The 25,118-nt window shown below is 43.7% G+C and overlaps 2 protein-coding genes across 5 annotated transcripts in view; both read right to left on the bottom strand.

Moving 5' to 3' along the window:
- PLPP5 (phospholipid phosphatase 5) overlaps positions 1-4,044 on the bottom strand; it is a 4,936-nt gene extending 892 nt beyond the window's left edge. For both annotated transcript variants that reach the window (XM_045286968.1, XM_013008742.2), the window contains exons 1-7: positions 3,980-4,044; positions 3,796-3,904; positions 3,307-3,397; positions 2,909-2,972; positions 2,366-2,490; positions 1,529-1,699; positions 15-242 (exon numbers count right to left, since the gene is read on the bottom strand). In XM_045286968.1, the coding sequence (XP_045142903.1) occupies positions 79-242; positions 1,529-1,699; positions 2,366-2,490; positions 2,909-2,972; positions 3,307-3,397; positions 3,796-3,904; positions 3,980-4,044 (789 nt within the window). In that variant the 3' untranslated portion in view covers positions 15-78. The remainder of the gene's footprint in view (positions 1-14; positions 243-1,528; positions 1,700-2,365; positions 2,491-2,908; positions 2,973-3,306; positions 3,398-3,795; positions 3,905-3,979) is intronic.
- Positions 4,045-7,428: 3,384 nt separating this feature from the next.
- NSD3 (nuclear receptor binding SET domain protein 3) overlaps positions 7,429-25,118 on the bottom strand; it is a 133,283-nt gene continuing 115,593 nt past the window's right edge. For all 3 annotated transcript variants that reach the window (XM_045286900.1, XM_045286899.1, XM_045286901.1), the window contains 8 exons: positions 24,486-24,688; positions 23,635-23,747; positions 22,690-22,959; positions 15,928-16,044; positions 14,103-14,244; positions 11,619-11,725; positions 10,797-11,001; positions 7,429-10,395 (listed from right to left, as the gene is read on the bottom strand). In XM_045286900.1, the coding sequence (XP_045142835.1) occupies positions 10,154-10,395; positions 10,797-11,001; positions 11,619-11,725; positions 14,103-14,244; positions 15,928-16,044; positions 22,690-22,959; positions 23,635-23,747; positions 24,486-24,688 (1,399 nt within the window). In that variant the 3' untranslated portion in view covers positions 7,429-10,153. The remainder of the gene's footprint in view (positions 10,396-10,796; positions 11,002-11,618; positions 11,726-14,102; positions 14,245-15,927; positions 16,045-22,689; positions 22,960-23,634; positions 23,748-24,485; positions 24,689-25,118) is intronic.

The following is a 25,118-nucleotide window of genomic DNA, read 5'->3' as shown; positions in this document are numbered from 1 at the left end:
CCCCCCCCATTTACCTCTGCTGAGCATGATTTAGGAGAGGCCCCAGTCACATAGTCTTCACTAGGGAAGATCCAGTTTCTAAACGTAAAAACGAGAGGGCTCACTAGGCTTCTTTGGTACAGTGGGAAGCACAGGCCTGTCCTGAAAGGGTTTATGGCATTCTGCATCCGTCAGCGGAGGGTAATACTGCCTATAGCAGATGTAGGCAAACGCCAGGCCAATCAGGGATCCAGCTAGGACGTCTGGCGGGAGAAGAGAGAAGCCCACTTCATCATGTTAGACTCCCGGAGTCCCTTCATCCCCACATGGGACAGACTCGACCCTCCAGGCCACTCCTACTTACCAGTGCCACAAATACCCGTTTACCATTTATGCTATTCGTTTGCTCACGTCGTAAGATTATCTTTGATTTGCTGCTCTCTAAACATCAAGACCCGTCAGCAAGTATAATAAGCCTTGTTCCGAGTACAGGAAATTGTTAGGTGTCGTTGAGTTAGTGCGTCTCACAGCGACACCAAGTGTAAAGGGAGCAAAACACAGCCTGGTCCTGCACCCTCCTTGCACCCTTTGAGCCCACTGTTGCAGCCACTGTGTCTACCCATCTCATCGAGGGTCTTCCTCTTTCTAACTAATCTTTACCAAGCATGACGTCCTTGGGCCCTCCTGTGAGCATGTGCAAAGTATGGGAGACGAAGTCTCCCTTCCAAAAGATGTTCTGGCTGTACTACCAAGGCAGATTTGTTTTCCAGCGCCTTAATCCAAAGGCATTTAACTTTGAATTTAATTCAGAGTAACCACGAAGGTGGATTTGATGCTATCAATCAATCCTTTCCCCATTTAAAGTTCAAAGGAAGGAATGAACGCAAATTACCTTAATTTTCAAAACATGAGTTTATTTTTAAAAACAGGGCTCCTGTTAACTGGGGATTGTGTGTTTACTTCAAATCTAGTTTGCACCTTGGGTGTTTTATTATACATCTGTCACTCGCTGCAGTCAAATGGGTTCCGATTCATAGTGACCCTGCAGGACGGGGTACAACTGCCCCTGGGGGTTTTCCAAGACTTAACTCTACAGGAGTAGAAAACCCTGTCTTTCTCCTGAGGAGCAGCGGGATTTTAAATCCTGACCTTGCAGTTAGCAACCCAAAGTGTTACCACTAAGCCAATTTAGATTTCTTTTTTAATTACTAGCCTTGTATTTTCTTGTTTAACTTTTGTTTCTGAGCAAACTTTCATGACTGTTCACCTGATTTTTATTTCTTTTGCAACATGAAGAAGTTGAGCTTTGAGGCTGATTTTCAAAACACCTTGGAGTTTAGTTTGAATTTGACACTTAAAAACAGTAGAACGTATGAAAGCCCTCCCTGGCAGCCCTCTAAACACTAGCCAGGCTTCCCAGGCACCCCACCGCACCCCGGCTTCGATATCGGGGCTTCTACTTAGAGAACCCAGAGCAGCTCTTCTGGACACTGGCTGGGGGCCAGGAAGGGAGTGAGGCACATGTTTGTGGCATTGAGACCCCACTTACCTTGCCAGTGATGCTTGTAGTCACAGGTGCGGGATAGGGCAATCACAGCCGCCAAAAGCAGCGGGGAGAGACAGGCACAGAGTCTCCAGGCTTGCCCCCTGCCGTGGGGCGTGAAGCAGTGGAGCTTCCCTGCCAGGTAGAAGGAAGCAAAGGCCAGGCCCGCAAATGCAACTAGAACGAGAAAACCTGTATGTTATGGCTTTTAAGGAAAAGTTACATCACCTATCTCCAAATAGGGGGTAGTAGGCATGGACAGGTTTTCCTTTTTATGGGGTGGGGGAGGTGATACTTCTGTTGTAGATCACTGATTGTTGGGGAGAAGCAAACAAAGGGCAAAAGGAAGGACCATTTTGGGCCCCGAAGTTAAGAACCTTATGCCTCCAAAGACTTGCACAATCCGAGCTCAGTGATATGGGGTGAGGCTCCTCTAGCAATGGGAACGATAAAGGTAACAGTGCCCACCTTCAATGGGCAGTCGGGGGTGGTGTGTGCAAACCAAGAACCTAAGATGCTTTTGAAAGCACCTGGTGTGGCACCAAGTTACTCTTCAATAAGTATTTTTAAGTAAATTGTAGTACTGCAGAATTTATACAAATAGAAAACTAAAACTATGCAGGTCTCAGGAAGGTGAACTGCCGGCTGTGTCCTGGAATATTTTTGTTAATTTTGTTAATTGAGGCCAGAGCTTATAAAACCACCCATCTCGTTACAGGGAAATGACCCATCTCTAGGTCAAGGTAACAAGGAGTCACATTCCCATCCTCGCACAGGTCCTAGGTTAATAACACTCAAGGGTCCCGAATGCAGGGCAGAAGGGGGCAGCTGTGCTGGTCTTACAGGAGGAATGTCCACTAGGGAAGCTCTTGCGGCCCTCGTTGACCACGTCTCTGTCCCCTGTGCACATCAGGTCGGGATGGGCTTGTCCATCAGGGAAACATCGGTAGAAGAAATCTGGGCGTGGCCTGCAAGAGATGAGCATGGTGTGAACACGAGCTGGCTTTCAGCAGCAACCAGCAATTAGTTTCTTCAGCTCCCCCACACGTTGAGGAATAGCATTCCAGGCACAATAGTGGAACTGCACTAATAGAGCAGCACCATTATTCCAAGAGTTAAGGTTTAAACGGGGGGGGGGGGGGGGGGGGGGGTATGGTGAGGTCACCACTCTCACAATTCTTTTGAGGCCAAATTAGTGCTGCAGTGTGGAGGTCAAGGGCTGCTGTGGTTCGGTGGGTAATGATGTAGAGAAGTGAGTGCCCTGATCCACCTGCACGCTGTGGTGGAAGGAGAGGGACCACAAGAAACAGCGACATGATAGATGCCGTTGGCCTCTTCGGAGGGTGCTGAGATCTCAGATACAGGGGTGCTACCCTTGGCACTTACCTCCCCACTATTAGTTTTATTGTGTTGGTAAAGACACCATTCAGAGCCAGGGCAAGGCTGGCAGCTAGAAAGAAAGAAACGTACTGTTAACTGTTTTTCGGTCTCAGGGCAACGAGGTTGGGAGGGAGTGCTGGCTCTAACCCATGGCTCGGGCGGCGGGCCGATGTGATCCTCAGGGTTCGCACAGGCTGGTTTCCGGTGGATTGCTGGGCCTCTTCCAAGCCTCTGCTGAAACCCGTTCACAGGAGCAGGGAAGCTCTACTGACCAGGGTGGGGGCTGAGCCCCGGGTTGTGGCGGGGAAGTTGAGAATTCTACCACCGACACCCCCAACCCCGCCTTCCGAAGTACTTGAGGATTGCAGCCTTCAACGAAGAGGTAAAGGAACACCAGGTCTTACCCAGGCAGGCCTGTTTGCTGTCGGTTGTGTCTGCCTTTTTGAGACACTTGGCCAGGAGGATCAAGGACAGAGGAGAGAGAAACGCGATGACCTGAACGAGAAGGTCAACGGTGAAAGGAATGGTTAACATGGCTCTTAGAGGGAAAGGGCAGAGGTGACCCAGGCCAACTCCCAAGGCAGCACTGGCAGTGCGGCCGGCCGTGGAAGGGGGAGGCATCGGGTCGAGGGTCCCACCCACTGCTCACACCCCCACCAGGCTCATCAGGCCGCCCTTAGGGAGCAGGGCTCAGCTAAGCCCGCCCCCTCGCAAGCCGCCAGCTCGCTCTCGGAATGGAGACCGTAAACGTTTGGGCACTAGGATCTTAAACAGTTCAGGAAGCAAGAACGGGCGCAATGTGTTCCCCACAAAGATCCTCTTGGAGCCGGGACGCCCACGCTGCCCTCCATCGCAGAGCGCACCGCGAGGACCAGAAGGGATACTGCACGCACAAACATGGGCTTGGTGGGGAAATACTCGGCTTCCACATACGGGTTCCGGTACAGCCACATCTCCTCGGGCTGGATAAGCCTGTGGAAGGGAGCGAGCAGCTCGGTCCACCTGAAGGGGAAGCGAACACGCGCCCGTTAGCCCGCGGGCAGGGGCGCCCTTGGGTCCCATCTGCAAATCACTCACAGGAAGGCCGCAAACAGTGCGACTCGCACGCCCACTTCAGCCCCCAAAGCCGCCGCCTTCCCCATCGGGCTCGGTCCGCGGCCGCCGTGCTGACGTGCCCGGAGGGGGCGGTCCCGCGGGAAAGGCGTCCTTCCGCCGGCGCGCCCCAGCAGGTCAGCTGGGCAATGGCTTCCAGGAAGCAGGGCGTTGGCCTTTGTTCTGAGGACAAACGCCATCACGGTTCCTCAGGGAACTAGCTCCCAGGCCCCGCAACCAACCACTGAGCGCGAACTCCCGGTCGGACGAAAGCGACGAGTTCGGCGGCGGCGCCCCGGGCTCTGCCTTCTGCGCCGCAGCACGCACGCAGCGGGCGCCGTCGGCAGGCTTGCCTCCGGGAGCAAGACCAAGCCGACCCCCGCTCGTGGGGGTCCCTTTCTTCTGAGTCAGGGGCAGGATTCTGAAGGAGGGCATACTAGCCTCACTGAGTCATCCCGCCGCCCGGCCCTCCCCCTTACCGTGGTCTGCCCAGTGAATTGCAGCAACAAAAACAAGCCCACATATTTCATTTGGAACATACAGGACAATTTATTGAAGTCAATCTCAAGCAAAGTCTGAAATCAGTGGAATGTCATTAAAAATCTTTCCAAATTAATCCTCACGGAAGCAGAAAACACATCTGAGTTCCAAAGTATTTGTAAAATAAAAAAGGCAACATATCTCAGTAAATATAATGTACAAAAATTATATGTTCCTACCAGCACACACATCAGTAAGAAGCTTAAATATTACAGGCAATCCTAAAAATACTGTAACTAGTTGACAAATTGTTTATGTACAGATTTAACCAAACTTTACACATTTCACACTATGCAATAAAACAAAGGCCAATCAACAAAACCCCCAACATATCATATATCTTGAAGTCTAGGTGGCAACATCAAGTCATTATACAGTAATGCCCTATTTGGGTCGCCCCGCCCAGGGAAAAGTAACACCAACTGTTAGTGTCCAGAGCTGCTAGCCAAGTCACAGAAACTCGAAAAAAGATTGACCTTAGTGAATACTGATGCTTTGTTCTGAAAGACTCAAGTCTCAGGTGATTTAGGCAAAATAACATCTCACAGGATCTACAAAGTTTATTACAGATAAAGTACAGAAATAACCAATCTACAAAGGTTATTATAAAGATCACAAGGAAATGAAAAAGGTAATTGTAGGTATCTGTGTTGAACAATCTCACTCAGTGTGGATACAAATGAATTTCTCTTAACTCCAAATATGCACTCGTATATAAAAAGGCAATCTTACGATATCAGCTGGTTGTAATGGCCAGTTAGCATCTTGGTTACCAGTGGCAATGTGATTTCCATTTTAACAGGGTTATGGGACAGGGCAGATGAGATAATGACCAGGAAGGCAAAGTACATTTCATCAGCCCACTTCTAAACCCATAAGAATTCCTTACGAATCCCTTCAGTCAGTAGTGGGAAGACAGTGGAGAGCCATTTGCCCAGGGGCAGCATGTCTGTGGGTGGGTGTGCAGGCAGGGAGGGAGCACTGGAGCCTGCAACTCAGCAGCTGCAGTGATGCCACACAAGAAAAAGGATGGAAAAAGTGACTCTGGCAAAGCTTCTGTTTTCCCTGTGTGCTTGCAAGTGAAAGACGTAGAGAGGCTACTGAAAGGTAATTCTCTTCCTCCTCTTCCACATCTAAGTGCCACAAGCACCTGAACGTACTACCACTCCAGCAGTGGACTGGCAGAAAGATGGAAACCGTTTGTGAAACCCACAGGTTGCATCCAACATCTCAGGAGTGTATTGTGAAGTGCAACTCCATCCCCCACCCCCACCCCCACCCCCACCCCACGGGCATAGATTAAAAGGTATTCACGACATGCTGCTGGTGTCCCGCCATCATGTGTGTCCATCATGTGTGTCCATCACGTGTGTCCATGAAATTGGCACAGTCTACTCTGAATGGCCCGCCCCCTGCAGAACTTCACCTGTAAACCCCCGTTAAGGGGGGTATGAGACTGCGATTTGTTTTTAAAACAATATACAAAACAATGCTTTCTACTTCATAAATTTAAAAGAAAAACTGTAAAATGAGAATCTGAGGAGTTTCAAGTACACAAAAAACCTGAATTCAATGAGGCAGAGGTCTCAATGTTAAAGTGACTACTTCGTACCTGTGGTAAACATCATTCCCCTCCCTTGCCCTAATATAACCCTTTTTCTCTCTGTACCCTACCCCCCAGATAAAAGCTGGTCAGATTTCAGTATATACAACTTTCCAACTAATTACAGTGGCCCTCAGCCAAAGACAGCTGTTCCGGTTGATCACTTGGTATCTGCAGCAGCATCGGCCGTGTGGGGATGGCTAGAAGCCACGGCCTTGTAGAAAGTGTGTAAAACCAGAAGGGCACCATCCAGTGATAAGTGATATGCCCACTTCCTAGAGGCCAGCTGCCAGCTCCCCAAGCCATCATGATGTCACCACTCACTTTCTTGTCCTTTGAAACACTGCATGTGAGCAACCGCCCCCCCCACCCCACCTCTTACAGAAATTGCAAGCGAGCCGTTTTTAAAAACAATTTGACAGACTATCAACAATGCCCCAGCAGTCCAGAGTTACATTCTCTCGAGATGGCATCTCTGTTTTACAAACTGCAGATGGGGGTTTGACCATGCAAGACACTACTCAGAAACAGGAAACCCCAGTTCATGAGCAAGCGGAGAAAGCCATCGACCAGCATGCCCTTCGAGTCCCAGGGCAGAGTCTCCATCTGCTTATGGCCCACCCTGTCCGGAAGCTGGACCCAAGCAACCCACCCCTCTCATTGTGTTGTTTTTGTTTTCAATGAGGTTCCTGACTTGATCACAGAGAACTCGCCGTTTCAGATTCCAAGATTCAGCCTAGAGCCTGCTCAGCGCCATCGTGTGTCCACACGGACACGAGTGAGGCTGTGGGGCAGGGCACTGCTCTGCAGTTTTCTAGGGTGTCAGCTTTATGGAAGCTGCTCCCAGGTCTTTGAACCCACCAGTGACTCCAGGGACAAACTGCCAACCTTTCGGTTCGTGTCAAGTGCTTAACCACTGCACCACCAGAGCTCCTTTTGCTGTCAGTTTGGGCCTTAATCAAGTTTGAGTTAAGATAAAGTATGAATTGATTGAAACAAAACTGATTATAAAACTCACCTGACTCCTAACTAGCACTACTAGATGGTTACGGAGGGAATCACTGCCTCCAGCTGCTGCGCTCTCCCGCCCGCCCCCGGTAGCGGGCAGCACCCCCAGATGACTTGTCCTGCTTCTGGCCAGGCCTGTGGAAAACCCTCAGGACAACTTCATGGTTAGCTGTTACGGATTCAATTTGGGGAATTTCATACTGATTATCAACAATCTTACATTTCATTTCTTCCGCTGAAGAATTGGAGAATAAAAAAAAAACAAAAAAACACAAAAACCCCACATGATCCCATGCTGCTTTATTCATTTCACATTTGGACAAGAATAAAAACCAACCACTTGTGCTCTGACCACATACAGATTTAAAAGTTAACAAATATTAACCCTAGACTATGAGGAGGCCACATGCTTTGGGAGCATTTCTTAGTCACCCAGCGAGCAGAGTGCCCAGCACATGTGTACACAGAAATGCACCCAGGTCCCACTGCTTCCAGAACCCGAGACTTAAAATCACACCGGGCAGATCACAGCAGGGAGGGGTGCTGAGAGCTTCTTGGCATTGGTATCATTAAAAGGACTTTTTAGCCCAATAAAGACCCTTCCCCTCATTGATGACTTCAGAGCAATGACTGTTACTACCCTGTTACTGAAATGACATACCAAACAAGAAAAAGACATGTGACACGACGAGGAGGCTGCATAAATATACTTAACCCTACGGTACCTGCAGTACATAGACTAGACCCTGGCTCACCACCCAAAGAGTGCTAAGTCCAAAACAGTGCAAGGCGACAAGATTTCTTGTTGAACTCTGTTTCAACAGGATTTCTATTTGGAATATCACAGGAAACCCTTCATGTTAGTAAGTTTATAAAAGCAAACACTGACCATATATATATATATATATAAAGTTTTAGGATGGTAAAACCTTGATCTTTTAAAATTAATTTAAGAAGGACAAACAACATAATTGCTCAAAAGCAAAGATTAGTGTTTTGGTGAGCTGTATGTCACGTTACTGGTAGTTACTATATTTGGTAACATGTATAGCACTTTCCGTTTTGCTCTTCCTTCTGGGGCCATATCTAATTAAGATAATGATAGGAGGCTCAATGATTCACCTCAGAGTTAATTGCTGGAATCAGGCAAATGGCAGTTTAGGAGCTTGAGTAAAGGAACTGTAGTGTTTTTGCTTTGTTTTGCTTTTAAAAAGAGAGAACCCAGTATAATTGCACATTTACATACAACAAAAGAATAGAGGCACAATACAGCTTCCCCTCTCCCCCCACCCCAAAAAGAGCTCTAAATTGGTAAGAAAAAGAAACACACAAGGAATAAGGCCCAGGAAAACCATCCACCCACCCCACCACCCACCTTCAGAAGGTTACTAGGTCTGTAGGCCTTGAGGGAAAATAAATGCTACCAAGTACCAGCAACTGTAAGCAGTCAAAATTCACAGAGAAAGTTAACGCTCATTCAAGCTAACCCTAGAGTTCTACTTAGTACAGTGTTACAACAATGTCTGTCTGAACGAATTATGTCATACAAGGAATACTGGAATATATGTATTCCTATGTACTAAAAGCAAGTGAGTCTTGTGGGCAGACATCTCAGCATACTTGCAGCTAAAGGATTCAAGCATTCCTGACCAGCACTTGGGCTAACACTGACGTTCTTGGGAACTTTCCCCAAGTGCTTGCGAAGATGAAGTGTTTTGTTGCTCGTACACACCCTGTAGAGGTTGAAGTGCTTCCCCTCACTCAATGGGGGATTTAAGTATAGGATAATACTACATCAAAACGGTTTACATGCAAGTTGGGGATGTCCCTACCCATTTCACCCCTACTACTAGGAGCCCTGCCAAAAAGAGCTATTCAAATATAATAGAAATTCACTGGCGGAGTTTTTACCAGGAAACATGATTGAATGGTCAGATGAAAAAGGAATGTTCGAATAGGAGAAGGAAGCAGAGACAGACAGATAATAAAATGCCCATCAGTCAGACCAGGGCCTACATTAAACTGGACAGAAAACAGTGCTCTCTGACCCCACTTTTGGCCTGAGCCCTTCATCTCCTTTAGCTGCTTTCATCCGTGAATCAGGGTAACGAGAATGACCACAGCCCCCTAGCTGGGTGCACACCCGCATGAGTGCATTCATCAAACACCCAATTCATGGAAAACATTTCAAAACCCACAGCACATCCAGTTCTTTTTTCCTTCCAAACAAAAAACATACAAAAATCGACACTATAGACCTTTTAAGGTAAAGTTATTAAATCACACAGTCCATTATTTTAAGGCCACAGAGGAAAAACCCACTGAGGCATTTTGTTTTCTAAGAGGCCAGATTCAATACTTGCAGAGAGCCCTTCTCTAAGACTATGAAAAACATTCTTAAGGGGAAAAAGGAGTTAGCCTACCTACTGCTCAGTGGAGGTATATAAAGATCACCTGACCCTTTTCTAGAGGAGGGTCTTCTCCAACCCTAACACACACACACACACACACACACACACACACACACACACACACACACGACCATTTGAACTATGCTTCTCAAAATCTCTAAAAATGAAAATAAATAGAGGAATAATGGCTATATATATGCATATACATGCATATATATGTATGTAAGGAACATTTCTTAGATTTTAAACTTATCCCATTAACACAATTTTCTTTTCTCTATTTTCTTACTTTAAATGTTGACTTCTTTTTTTCTGACTGCAAAGGCATTGAAGCACATGATAAAGGGCAAGAGAGAGAGAGAGAGAGAGCTGAACCCTCCACAAAAGAACCCCAAACCGAGGACACTAAACAAGTCAGACACCACCAGTCGCATCTGCCTGCATGAACTGTCCCCCATTTTCATGCTAACAACGCAATCCAGATGGCAAGGGCTGTCTGGACTCTACACTGAGCAGTCTCTTCTTTTTCAATGGCATGATCTGCTTACTTTTTCTTTTTCTTCCATTTGAACAACAAAAAGGAGGGACACCACTCATTTATTCTTTTACATCTTCTCTGTGATCTCGTGGTTCCAATTTGCATTTTATCTTGCTCCAGTACTCAGGTGACACAGGAGCGGTGGGGTCGTGCTCAGAGCAGCAGAGACGGCCTTCCAGGGCAGAGGGAACTAGAGCTCCTCTTCCATGATCTTTACAAAAGGAACGTGGACAGAACTCACAGAACGAAACCGCCACACTGCTGCACTCGTCACACTGATGCCACGGGCATTCCCACTTCCCTATGGTGGCATGGGAGGAGGAAGAAAGACAAGATCCCAGTGAGTGCCTGTCTTGATTAGCCTTTGAAACCCAAGCTCCCACCTCAGCTCACCTCGGACTGGAGCCAGAAGTCAAGGGAACCCAATTCCAAATGTCAGCCAAACACAATTAAGTGCGTGAGCTACTGCCCGAGCGAGACCCAATACCCTACATGCCAATGACCCACCCATAATAATGAATGGAAACCAATCCCGCGGGTCTGTACGGTGTTCTAAATCTGCAAGAAAACAACTTTTTCCCTAGCATAAATTTTCATTTCCCATTCTACTCAGCACTTCCTGTTCCACAGTCCTTCCGAGGCCAGCAGAATGTGATCTTCAGAGTGGGCAATGAGGAAGTTTAGAGAAAGGGTCCCACTCACCGTATGGGGGCTGAGTCAGGTTAAGGCATAGGAGGTGGTATGCTTTGGGACAGTCTTTTTTGTCACACATGACCAGCTCTCCACCATCTCCACATTGAAAACAGTAATCTTCATGCATCGGCTTTGGTTCTGTCCTGAGTTTTCGTCTCTTCTGCTTTAACTTAGCATTTTTTGCCTTCTCTTCAGTTGTTGACGCACACGTTGTCTGGCAGGAGAAAAAGACCAGTTTCAAGGGCCAGGTGCTGTGTATAAGGTTGTATACACAGAAAGGAAAGCTTTACAACTTTACCAGCATTTAAATGTGTCTGCGATTCAATCACCACCGAGAGTCAGGACGACTCATCCCACAGCAGCACTATCTTCAAGCTAAGGCTTTGTTTTCCAGGGCTTTGGAACAGGCACCAGTTTTTAAATGGCAACGATGCTGGTGAGCCCAAGCAGACTCACAAAAAAGTGACTATTTTAAGATGTACAATTCAGTGGTTTTCAGTGTAGGTATATGCATTTTAAGAGTTTGAACAGCATGTCATTAATTTCTAATTCAATTCTAAGTACATGTATGAAGGGATCTCGAATATTTCTGGAAAAATTCCACTATCTTCTAATTCTACTTCCCCCACCAACTTTTTCAAGCCCCCTTGTATATGTTCAAAACCAGAGAGACTTTAGTGAGGGACTCCTGACTGGAAATTCAGATGGTCTGAATTTTGGTAAAACACACTGATGCCTGGAAAACTTAACTCAGCCCTGTCTGTTCCTGAGAAAGTCCCTCCCTAAACAAGCGTCCCCTCTCCTGGTGGCCTGGGCCTCTGCATGACTGACCTTTGGCCGCACTCCAAGGAAACCACTGCAGTTAGCTGCCCCGCAATGACACTCCGTTCGGCCATTGCCCAGACAGTCCAGGTTATAATTGAATGTTAACTCCATCCCTAAAATGGAAGAGACACAGTGTTGAAACTCCGGTCATGGGGAAGAGAAATGCTGCCACAGACATACTCTTACGATAAACAACAGACAAGGTTCAATGAGGAAGCCTTTTCCTTTCCCTGTGTCCCACCACACTGAAAGCAATGATGGGGAAAAAAAGAAAAACAGGAAAAATAAATGCGCACAGGAAAATATCCCCACCCACCCACCCACCATTCTTCACCATCATGGAGTCCGTTCTGACTCAGTGCTCTAACAGGACTGGATGGAGCTGCCTGTGGGTTTCTGCAACTGTGCGACGTTACGGGGCTGGAGTAGAAAGCCTCGTCTTTCTCCCTCGGAGCAACGGGTGGTTTCAGACTTCTGACTTTCAGAATTTCAGCCCAATCATAGCCATTAGGCCAGCAGGATTAATGTTATCCCAAGATTACAGTGAAAATAAATATTGTAAAAAGAAAGTATGTCCTTTTCTGGAAGTGTGAAAAATAATGTAAGAGGGGCAAAAACTCAGCAGTCTGCTCACACTGGGTGAGCCCTCGTTCCCAAAGTCAATTCACATTTGTAAAGACAATACAACTTCCAATTATCAACAGTTTAGATTATGAACAAGCAGGAGGAGATTCTTTTAATGGAGGTTTATCACATGTTCTAAAGACCCACTAAGGCCTCCTCCTCAGCTCTCTTTTAGCTAGGCAACAACAACCCACAGTCACTTTTAGAAGCCTACTTTAAATCCGTTTTAACTATACATTCCCTTCACATTCTATAAACTCAATGAAGGACAAATTTATTTGGGCTGTTAAAATGCTCGATGAGTTAAGAGGAAACGAAGCAATAGACCAATTTCAGGTTTTTATGTCTAATTTGAAGCATACTGATCTTTCAAAGTAAACAACAACAAATAGAATCCCCCCACCCCGTGTGTGTAAAACAACTAAAACCAACTAGTTGATGTTAACACAGGCTAATTACTTTTAATATTTTCTTTAAACATAAACATGTGATTACATTACACAGCAGTAATTTGGACGATTAATCCAACAAGACTGTAGACAGACACAGCCTCTCTTCCACGACTCTGGCTAAACTTTCTTTTGTAGGATATAGATTTTTTAAAAATTTAATCATTGTATTTGGGGTTCATACAACTCTTATCACAATCCATACATACATCCATTGTGTCGAGCACATTTGTACATTTGTTGCCATCATTCTCAAAACATTTGCTTTCTACTTGAGCCCTTGGTATCAGCTCATTTTCCCCCCTCCCTCCCTGCTTCACCCTCCCTCATGAATCCTCTGTAATTTATAAATCATTATTATTTTGTCATAGCTTACACTATCTGATGTCTCCCTTTACCCACTTTTCTATTGTCCATCCTCCAGGGAGGTTATATGTAGATCCTTGTAATTGGTTCCCCTTTCCACCCCACCCTCCTGGTATCACCCCCTGGTTCCACCCCTCTCAGCACTGGTCCTAAAGGGATCATGTGTCCTGGATTCCCTGTATTTCCATTTCCTATCTGTACCAGTGTATATCCTCTGGTCTAGCCAGATATGTAAGGTAAAATTGGGATCACGATAGTGGGGGTGGGAGGAAGTGGGGAAGAAGCATTTAGGAACTAGAAGAAAGTTGTATATTTCATCATCGCTTCACTGCACCCTGACTGGCTTGTCTCCTCCCCACGACCCTTCTGTAAGGGGATGTCCAGTTGCCTACAGATGGGTTTTGGGTCCCCAATCTGCACTCCCCCTCATTCACAATGATATGATCTTTTGTTCTTTGATGCCTGATAACTGATCCCTTCAGTACCTCGTGATCACACAGGCTGGTGTGCTTCTTCCATGGGGGCTTTGTTGCTTCTGAGCTAGATGGCCGCTTGTTTATCGTTAAGCCTTTAAGACCCCAGACGCTCTATCTTTTGATAGCTGGGCACCATCAGCTTTCTTCAGCACATTTGCTTATGTACACATTTGTCTTCAGTGATTGTGTAGGGAAGTGAGCATCATGGAATGCCAGTTTAATAGAACAAAGTGTTCTTGCATTGAGGGAGTACTTGAGTGGAGTCCCAATGTCCATCTGCTACCTTAATACTAAACCTATAAATATAGGCACATAGATCTATTTCCCCATCATATATAAATTTATTTATATATGTACATGCTTGTATTTAGAGCTCTATAAATGCCATTTGCCTCCTAGTTCTTTCCTCTATTTGTAGGATACAGATTTGTTACCTCTTTTTGTGCAACATTCAATGAATACTAAACTTTGCATTGTATTTGAATAAATACATTGTGTTTCAGAACAATACCCTGGCTTCAAAGGACATCTTTTTTCCTATGGATGGGGGGACAACGAGCAGGTTACAACCTTACCTGCTGGGATATCACAGAGAGCAAAGAGTCCAACTCGAACGTCTCCATTCACGGTCCACTTCTGGGTCTCACAGTTTGGGTTACAACTGTGGTTCATAAAGCGAGAATAATTGCCTTTGGGGCCAGCATCAATTATACGGTCCTGCAGGAAGAAAGATAACTTTGACATAAAACAGCAGACTTGGCCGATGGTCACAGGCAGTAACTGACAATCGACAACTCTGAGAATGTGGTGCTCCCTGTCATTTACTGCGCTCTTTACCGGACGGCCTCTAAATCGAAGACATTTTTTCTTTTTACGTTCCTTTGAGAAACAGACCGCAAAACTCACCTTCTTAAAAAAATTAGCCTGCAGCAGGTATAGGAAGGGCATTTTCTAATGAGACAGTTCCAGGTTTTAGATAACTACTTGTAATGGATGCTTTGTTGCTGTTAGCCTTCCTCTCAGCTCCGGAACAGGAAGCAACACTAGTGTGGGGTAGATAGGTGGGAATTTTGGCCACAGAGCAGAAAGAAGGCAAAATGAGAGCCACCTGCCCCCATGACTGCCACCAAAAGAAAACTCATAGATGTGGTTAGTGAAAAGGTGACCCTGTGGGATTTGCTCTGCAGCATTCATCTACTTGCTCCGTTTTCACTTACACTGACGTTCAAAATACAGTAAAAACACTGCACATTTGAGACCCCTAGTTTGAACTCCCTATAATCTAGACAAACTTCAGAGGCTAGCACCTCCAGACTATCGTATCTAGATATGCCTCCAGGGGCCTCTGCACCCTGACACAGGCCAGCAGTCATCAGTCATGGCATCTTAAACTTCTGTTTATAAAGTCAAAGTTGTAAAACTTTCAAGTAATAAAACATAAGGCCACTCTGTTTCTCATTTTTAAAATTATTTGGACTCTCAGTTTTAGAGAAAGCCTGGAACAAGAGACTTAGTCCTGGCTCTTCATTATTGATATTATTTTTATAGTTTTGGCAATCCCTGGACTGTCCTGTGCAAAAAAAAAACCCCAAGGGAGTCGGTTCTGGCTCCCGGCAACCCTACAGGACAGAGTAGAATTGCCCCCGTGGGATTCCAAGATCATAGCTGCTTATGGAAGTAGAAAGCCTCATCTTTCCATCTTTTTCCCACCGAGCTGCTGGTGATTTCGAACTGCTGACCTTGTGTGACCAGCTCATGATGTAACTCACCCTGCCACCCCCTTTTAATATTATGTAAATTTGCCCTCACTTTGCAACTCCTGAAGCAATCCTTACTCATAATCACCTTTACCTGCCACAGGCAACTTTACATCATTGAAAAGCCTTGCACCTCTTGTACTAAACCACTGAGTCACCCCTTTAGAGAAGGGTAAATCTGTTGGTTCCCAAGACTGCAAATCTTTATGGGATCGAACAGCCTCATCTTTCTCTGGCTGAGTGGCTTGTGGCTTGTGGGTTTGAAGCCTTGACCTTGCAGTTAGCAGCCCAAAGCTAATTAGCACCTGTTCCAACTTAACTACAAATTCTCAAGTTCACACTCAATCATGACTCTCATTTGTAACCTGAGGACTGCTAAATTATTTCATTGTCATTTTTCTTGTGACAGCATTTATTATTTTCCTAATTCATTCAAAAACAGCTTAAGCATACAGAACAATTTAGAATTTTGCTACAACAAAACTTGGGTACCGCAAACAATGACAATTTGCTTGGTGATAAAAAAAAAAAAAAAACTAGAAGAAATCGACCCCAATCTAATACCATAAAACAATTTTTTATAATAGCTATGTACATTCCTTTGTCTTACAAAAAAGAACGAGCGTGTTAAAAGTGATCTCACCTTGGTAACAGTTAACATATAAAAATTAGTGACACTGTTCTCGTGGGCTCGCTTAATTCGCAATCTGCACTCTTCTTCATCAATTAATTCGCCAACATATTCATTCACAAATTCACCCTGCAGAGACATACGACATATAAATGTAAAATCAATGCATCCGATGGCAAAGCATTCCTTAACACAGGAATAGTCCAGTTAACAAAAAAGAATCATGTGGTAATTTCCAACCTTACCATGCTTTTGTTATTCACAAGCATGCAAGTGGCACTGTTTTTCTTGTGCAAGGTCAACAAAAGATGACAATATGCTTGTCTGTTCTTGCTGACAGTGCTACTTACAGGATTTCCAAGTGGTGCTATAGTGAAGTATCACTAGGTTCTGGGCAAGACTACATCCAGCGTGAACTAGAAACAAACATGCAAACCCACTGCCATCGAGTCAATGCTGACTTAAGTCAATAGTGACTCCATAGGGCAGGGTACAACTGCCCGTTTGTTTCTAAGACTGGCTGTTTACAGAAGTAGAAAATCTCATCTGTCTCCCTTGGAGTGGCTGGTGGTTTCAAACTACTGACCTTGAGGTTAACAGTACACCCAAAAAATTATGTCACCAGGGCTGTTAAATCCAGCTGTACTATAACATAGTTAGCAGACCTAAAAAATAATCTGAATCCGCAACAAATTGTATTTTATTTTCAAATATCTATTGATATTATAGAAAATTGCAAACAGTACAGAGAAGAAGTTCCATGTTAGTCTTCACATAGTTCCCCACAATGGCAACCTCTCACATGGCTACAGTACAATATAAGAACCTGGGAATCGATTGCTGGAGAAAAATGGGAACATAAGCAAAGGTGGTGAAGAAAGCCGACGGTGCCCAACTATCAAAAGATATAGCGTTCGGGGTCTTAAAGGCTTGAAGACAAACAAGCGGCCATCTAGCTGAGAAGCATCAAAGCCCATATGGAAGAAGCATACCGGCCTGTCTGACCATGAGGTGTAGAAGGATCAGTTATCAGACATCAAAGAACTGAAAATCATATCAGTGGGTGCCCGCTTTACTGACACAATCACTGAAAACAAACGTGTGCATAAGCAAATGTGGTGAAGAGAGCTAATGGTGCCTGGCTATCAAAAGATATAGTGTCTAGGGTCTTAAAGGCTTGAAGATAAACAAGCGGTATCAAAGCCCACATGGAAGAAGCACACCAGCATGAGTGACCACGAGCCGTCGAAGGGACTGGGTGTCAGGCATCAAGGAACAAAAAATCATGTCATTACAAAGGTGGGTGAGTGCAGAGTAGAGACTCAGAGTCCATCAGTAGGCAACTACTGAGGGGTTGTGGGGAGGAGACGAGCCAATCAGGGTGCAGAGTAGCAACGATGAAACATATACATTTCCTCTAGTTCTTGAATGCTTTCTCCCCTCCACTATCATGATCCCAATTCTGCCTTGCAAATCTGGCTAGACCAGAGGATGTACATTGTATAAATAGCAACTTGAAACACAGGGAATCCAGGACAGATGACTCCTTCAGGACCAGTGGTGACAGGGGCGATGCCTGGAGGGTGAAGGAAATGTGGGGTAGAAGGGGGAACCAATTACAAGAATCTAAGTATAGCCTCCTCCCTGGGGGATGGACAGCAGAGAAGAGGGAGGAGGGAGACGTCGGACAGTGTAACTTATGACAAAACTATAATAATTTATGAATTATGAAGGGTTCATAAGGGAGGGGGGAGTAGGGAGGGAGGGGGAAAATGAGCAACTGATATTAAGGGCTAAAGTAGAAGGCAAATGTTTTGAGAACGATGAGGGCAACAAATGTACATATGTGCTTGACAAAATGTATGTATGTATGTATGTATGTATGGACTGTGATAAGAATTGTACGAGCTCCCAATAAAATAATTTTTTAAAAAAAGAACCTAGAAACAGCTATTAGTATACTCCTTATTCAGATCTCACCAACTTTACACGTACGGATGTGTGTCAGAATGTATGTGCGTGTATTTCTAAGCAATTGCATTATGTATAGCTTTGTGAAACCTACCACCAATAGACACGGAGATGCTCTGAGCTGCTCCTTGACCTTCACACCCATCTTCACCAACCCTCTCCCATCCCCACGTCCTGGCATCCACTACTCACTCTGCTCTCCCATCGTAACAGAATCAGTCGTTATAGAATTTATAAATGGAATCATAGTACTTAATCCTTGAAATTGGCACTTAAAAAAAACAACAAAAATCTCTGCAGAATTCTTTGAGATCTATCCAAGTTGTGTGTATCAGTAGTTCGTTATTGGATAGTATCCTACAGTATAGATGTACAAGTTTAACCATTGACCTACTGAAGGACTTGGAGGGGGAGGGGGGAGGCTGGCAGTTTCCAGATTTCAGTGGACAAATAAAGCTGCTAGGAAAGCACTCATGCAGACATTTTTCTGTGGACATAAATTTTCCTTTATCTGAGATAAACGGTCATGAGTGTGATTACTGCGTTGTACAGTGATTATACAATCATAAACATTAACCTTTTCACTTCAAAACAGTTGATTCCGTTTAGGACAACATTATCTATAGGACTTATCAGACATAAGAATATACTTTTGTATACTAGTACTGATGTAGTGGTTACGCACTGAGCTGTTAATCACAGGTCAGCAGTTTGAACCCACCGACAGGCTCTCAGGAGAGAAAGATGGGGCTATCTAGTCCCAGAGAGATTCACAGCCTCGGAAACACATGGGGATGGCCTACTTTGTCTTACAGGGTCACTATGAGTCAGAAATGCCCGGAGGACAGTGAGTTCTTGAGTGATTACACCTAAGAGGAAATGTTGTTTTTAAGATGATAAATCTGCTTTTTATTTTTTTGAGGAAGTTGTCATAAGATACAAATACATTTTTCAAAACTTCCAGTCTCCTTCCACATAAATTTTCACTAGCCCTTCTATTGGTAATAAATATCAGTAACTCTAAATATCAGAAACACTATTATAGTTCTCATTCAGTAAATCATTAAGGACATTCATTGCCAATGCTCTTAAAGATAACCTCCTCTTCTCTCTCTCTCTTCCCATTTGTATTTATTACACAAGGTCCTATCACGACAAAGAATATGGCTAAGAAAAGAATTTATCTTTTGGTCCTTTCTCAAAAGGACACCAGACAGACAGCTCTTCACATTCCTGTATTATGCACTGTCAGTCTTAAATGGCTTTCCAGACATCGCCTGATGATCAAGACTTTCTATTCTTATATGGTGTCATTGCTCAAGTGTGCACTGCCACATCGTGTTACTATTACTTAACTAAGTGAATGAAGGCACATGTTCTTGAATGGAAACCTACAGAGCAGGGACAGGAGCTTTGGGGTTGCTGTGGTTCAATAAGCAGGCAACTGACTGCAATGTCTGTGGATCAACCCTACCAGCTGCTCTGTGGGTAAAAGTTGCGGCTGGGCTGTCGGCTGCAGTCAGGCTGCACAGTTTGGGAAATCCTGCGTGGGGTTGCTGGGAATTGGAATGGGCTTGTGGCAGTGGGTTTGGCTTTTTGGTTCTCAGAGCAAAGAAGGAGCCTCGGTGGCACAATGGTTACGTGCTCAGTGTTAACCAAAAGCCAAAAACTGACCTACCAGCTGCTCTGTGGGAGAAAATAGTGCTCCCATAAAGACTGTGCAGCCTGGGAAACCCTGCGGGATAGTTCCACTTTGCCTAGAGTAGGAATTGATGCCACAGCACACAGCAACAACACGGAGCAGAATATCACAAATTAGCTTTATTTCATCTTCCTCCCATATTGGGATTTAAATAACATTTCACTGGAGGAATGATTCTGGGGCAGGGCAGGATAATCCAGGTTGTATTTTCTTTTTCTTTTGATTATAGTAACTTAATAAATTATTTTAGACTACATTTCACAATAAACACAACTATTATTAAACCATGTTAACATAATAAGCTGCTAACTAAAAAGCCAGCAGTTCAAACCCACCAAGACTCAGTGATCGGCTTTAATAAAGATTTACAGTCTCCATCTCTGCGCAGTAGTTTCTACCCTGTCTTCCAGTGTCACTGTAAGTTGGAATCAACTTGATGGCAGCGGAGCTGGCTTTTGGCTTTTTTTTTAATGTAAAATTAACATGGGTGGGTTTTAAGATGGTCCCATACAGCTATCTATTCCCCCAAAGGATCACAGGCAAGAATTTGTGTGACAATTATGACACCTTAAGTTAAACATTAAAAAACTATATATATCTATATATATATATATATAAAATATAACATTTAAAATGTAGAGAGTCTTAGACCAGGCAACCCATTCCACATATCCAATTCACCAGCTCTCACTTCAAAATATCACAAATCCAACTATTTCTCTCCTGCTCTCTACAGCTCTCATCCAAACCACCACCATCTCTCGGGACTACGCTCATGGTATCTTTATCCCTTTTTTTCCCCCGTGTATCATATATTCTCCATATCACAGCCAAAGTCATACAGGTGCGATCCAAGTGTGGCCAAGAGGCCTCAACATCCTTGCCATTGTGTGACTGCTCCTCTGGTGTGTAAGTGGGGCCAACAGATATGGCAAAGGTAAAAGGTGTATATGATATGATTTGGCTATAAGACATCAGTATCTATTGTGCTGGTGGTCATGTTGGGAAACTCCATGCAGCAAGTAACTATGGGTGTTTTCTAGAAGCTGAGAGCTGTTTCTGGTAAACAGCCAAAAGGAAAAAAAAAAAATTCTGCTAACAATTATGCAAGAACCCAGTCCTGTTCAACAGCGTGATTGAAACCTGTGAGACACTGAGCCAAGCACACAGTGAAGTCTTGCCTGGACCTCTGACTGTGAGAAAATAAAACATGTGTCCTTTTAAAGCTGCCACACTTGTGATCCACTGTTATACAGCATTAGAAAATACAGCACATCAGGTCAACCACTCACATGACTGTCTTCCCATGCCATGGTCGCCCCCATCATCTCATCTCCTACCTACCACTCTCTCTAGGTGAACTGGATTTCTTACTGTTCCTACTGCACACTAAGAACCCTCTCTTGCTTTTCTTTTAATCTGTAACATTCTGCTCTATGTATTTATAGATACTCTCACACATTCGAATTAATTATCACTTCCTTCTAGACCAACCCATTTAAAATAATAAACCCTGTCACCAGCTTTTTACAGTTTCATTTTCCTCTGTGGCATTTTTTACTATTTAACATTATGTATCTGTTTACATGATCCTAAGTCTTATTGTTTTTCCCAAGTGCCTAGAATAGTACCTGGCATTCAGAAGAAACTTACTAATAACTATGTACCGAATGAACATCGTTATTAGTTGTAATTGATTTGATGGCAATGAGTTGGTTAGGTTAACAAACAGATACAGATGCACACAGAAATATAACCAAGAATTTTCAATATAGAAATGAAAAAACTGTTTGAATGTGTGTGTACACCTCCATTTTCAGAGGAGCACCAAAGTAAACTACAATATAGCTTAGTATGGAATATATGGAGACTGTCAAGAAGAATTAGGTGAAATCTGTGTGTATTGTCATAGAAACAGATTAATGATATATTAAATGGGAGGGGTAAAATATGAATACATATTTTTATTTAAAGCTGCACAGAATATGTTCTTAAAGGCTATATACCAAACTATTAACAATGATTATCTTTAGTGAGGAAACCAGGAATTGAAGAAAAGGAGAAATTTCATCCTTTACTATCTTTTTGTATTATTTGAACTGTTCTTCACTACATTCGATGCTATTTCTTAATTACAAAGGTAATTTTATAAAAGACAAGGAAATGTCAAGTCATTCAAATTCTCACTAGGTTCATATTCTCTCCGTGAATACAGCTTTCAGTTCTGGGTAGGAGATGGCACCAGGCAGGTAGGAGTGGGACTGGGCTGATCCTTGTTTTAAATACAGATGCTAGGCCCATCCCAGCTAGTTTGATTTAGTCACTGTTTCTCACAAGAGCCACAGGAGCATCTCATAACCTCAAATGCTTGACAGACACTGTCTCAATAGGATGTAATGGCTATTTTTATTTCTCTTTGAATTCCTTGCATTTAAATTTTTCTCTATAATGAACATGTATCTTTTGAGATAAACAAACTGCTCAAAGTAAAAATGAATACAACCTGTAAGTGTTCCACACCTGATCGCTCCCCAAATGTAACCTAAGTTGAAATGTACAACCTTTGAATGGCATGTCCACTGCCTTGGCTTCATGGCTAACTTTACTATTTTGCCTTTACTAAAACATTTTCATCTGTTTCCTGTAACTTGTAAAAAGTTTGAAAATAGAGCCAGACCAATGCCCTTTCTCCGTTTTATGAACTATCATAGGACATTGAAAGTTCACGTACTTTTTATTTTGTCATTTTCCCACCTCTTCTACTTTATTCAAGGAGTGTTAAATTCTCAACAGGGGAAGTTCAAAAAAAAAAAAAATTCCCCATATATTTGAATTTAGACCCTACTGAAGCATCCCTAGAAGTTTGGGTAGTGCAGTGGTTACATGTTAGGCTGTGATTCTCATGGTCAGCAGTTTAAACCCAGCAGCAGCTCCAAGGGAGAAAAACTGAGCTATTTCCCCCTAAACAGTTACAGCTTTGGAAACCCACAGGGAGTTGCTATAAGTCAGCATTGCCTGGATGGCAGTGAGGTTTAAGAGGCATAGATCCTGGTCTATTCCATTTTCCTGTGCCGGCCCTCCCACCTCCCTGCAAATGCTACCTTCTTAATGCTCCTTTTGGTCCTGAGGCCCCAGCCTCTTCGCTCTGTTTTGATGATTTCCGAGTCAGGGTAGAGCCTCTTTGTGAAGCACTGGTTCTGGCAGCGCTCTCCAGCAGGGCACACTTGGGGGTGGCACTCATACTGTAGCATTCGGTTCAGGCACTCAGATTCCAAGCCACAAGGGTTTTCGTCAGCTGGCTTGCAGGTACAGCGGGGAATCTCTGACAGGTCAGCAACCTGGATCTGTACCTTTCCTATAACTTTGTTAGCCTAGAAAACAAAATCACAAATGAGAGGGCAGTAGCAGATAAGGACATAATCTAATAGCAATTTGAACAGAACAGCAAAAACACCCGTGCAAAAACACTGTCTGGGATAAAGGCTCACTCTTGTCATTTTCTCACGAATAATATAGGAATGATAACTCCTTCTCCTTAGTTGACAAAACCATCAAACTCTAATGTGAATTCTCATTTGTCTATCCCATGTACTCTCCTTCCACCTTGATGGAAATTTCATAATTAAAACAACACACAATGTGCTTCCTGTGGGTTCTCTGGAAGTGGGGGGCTTAAATACTTATAATCATCTACCAGGATGACCTGGTAGGGGAACAGGAATGCACATCAGACATGAGGGAAAAAGCAGGCTCCAAACTCAGCCATTGATTTGATTCTGACTCACAGCGACCCTATGGGACAGAGTAGAACTTGCCCCTGTGGGTTTCTAAGACGAATTCTTTACGGGGTTGAAAGCCTCATCTTTCTATTAGGTCTGAGAGGGCCTGTGAGCACAGCAGTGAGCCATCCAACGAAAGCTCTCTGTTTGCTATACTGGGCACTAAACGCAAGAGTGCTCAAAAGTCACAAAGGGCCTTCTAAATAAGGAAGGGAGGCATTTCATCATACATGTCAAATACCAATGTTTTCATAGGAAAAGACTTACTTTGATGTGTTTGTAAGGAGGGGGTTTTCTTGAATTTTTTTCCATTTCAAGTGCTTCTTTACTTTCTCTTTGTGCTTTCAATTCCTGGAAACGTTTTGCCGCTTCTTCCAGTGCTACCGAGAAGACCACGCAAAGCACACAAATACAAAAGCAAGACAAACAACAAAAACCGTTAAGAGAGTAGCATTATAGTATACCCCACTCCATCTGGCCTGAGACTTTCTTTTTAAAACTACCTATATTCTGGTCACCACCACTTATTAGCAGCTCAGGTAACTGACAGCTAGAACGCTTTCATGACTGAACACTACTCCCTGTGAGCTGCTGCCTAAGAGGAAAAGCTCTATTTCAATGGTCAGAAGAAACTGACAAGTGACTCTGTGTTTTTGTTTTTCTCTTTTCTTCTTTAAACGGTGTACTAGATTTAAAATCACTTTACTCTTACCATAAAGCCAACACAACTCACTGCAAAAGCCTTGTGGGGAGCTCCACTATACTTTTGTGGCAAAGGAGCTTCACCTGATGAAGACTTTGCCCAGAATAATTGTCAAAACACAACTGAAGAAAACGCTCTCACACACAGCATTTCTTACTGTACTGAAATATATTTTTAAACCTAGGTCCAATGTGATTGGAAGCGTACAGATGCTGAATCACAGTGTTTTGTGAAATACTCTAACACCAGAAATACGTCATATGCAAGTAAAGAAAAAACAAACTAAACGAAAGCAAAAACAACCTGACCTCACTGCTATAGAACTGATTCAGACTCGTGTAAATGATTTAAAAAAACACAAAAAAAACACACTGGGGTCTTATTTTTGAGTCACTAGAAACATCATCCAATTTACCTTTTTTGAATGTCTTGTTAATACTAGTCTGTCCCTCGGCAAAACTTTTATCTCCTTCCACATAAGGGAAGACTCTCCCCTGGTGGACCCAGTAGTAATCATGAGAACCAAAGAAGAACACAGGGAAGTCCCCTAGGTCATGTTTAAGGCCCTGGATGTTCTGTGGCACAGACTTGGGGTTGCAGATCTCTGCTGGCCACCATCTGAAAATAAAAGCAATTTTAGACAAAAAGGACAAAAAAACCCATACAATTCTTTACAAGGTTGGAAGAAGGAAAAGAGAGGCTTATACGTCACAAATTTCATTTCAGTTCTAATCCTGCCTAAACCATACACTACTTCAAAACTTAATAAAACAGCGAGCACAAATCAACCAAACTAGGCCTTAACATCCATTCCAGTTAAAAAAAGTATTTTATATTTTGTACTTTAAAAGGGGCTTTTAAAAGCTCATGGAAAAATCCCATTAACTTTTAGTTATCATTTTCACTTTTAGAAGTCCCTGGGTGTCTAGTTATAAATATAAGGTTATAAGTTATAAAGCAAAATGAAAAATAACACTGAACCTACTACCCAACTTCCAAGTTAAACATCACCAATACTATTCCAAACCCAACTGTAATTTTTTCCCCC

This window comes from Echinops telfairi, unplaced genomic scaffold (assembly GCF_000313985.2).
Source record: "Echinops telfairi isolate 266 unplaced genomic scaffold, ASM31398v2 ScPeMD7_9;HRSCAF=40, whole genome shotgun sequence".
NCBI classification, from domain to species: domain Eukaryota; kingdom Metazoa; phylum Chordata; class Mammalia; order Afrosoricida; family Tenrecidae; genus Echinops; species Echinops telfairi.
This window is presented reverse-complemented; position numbering and strand designations above follow the sequence as displayed.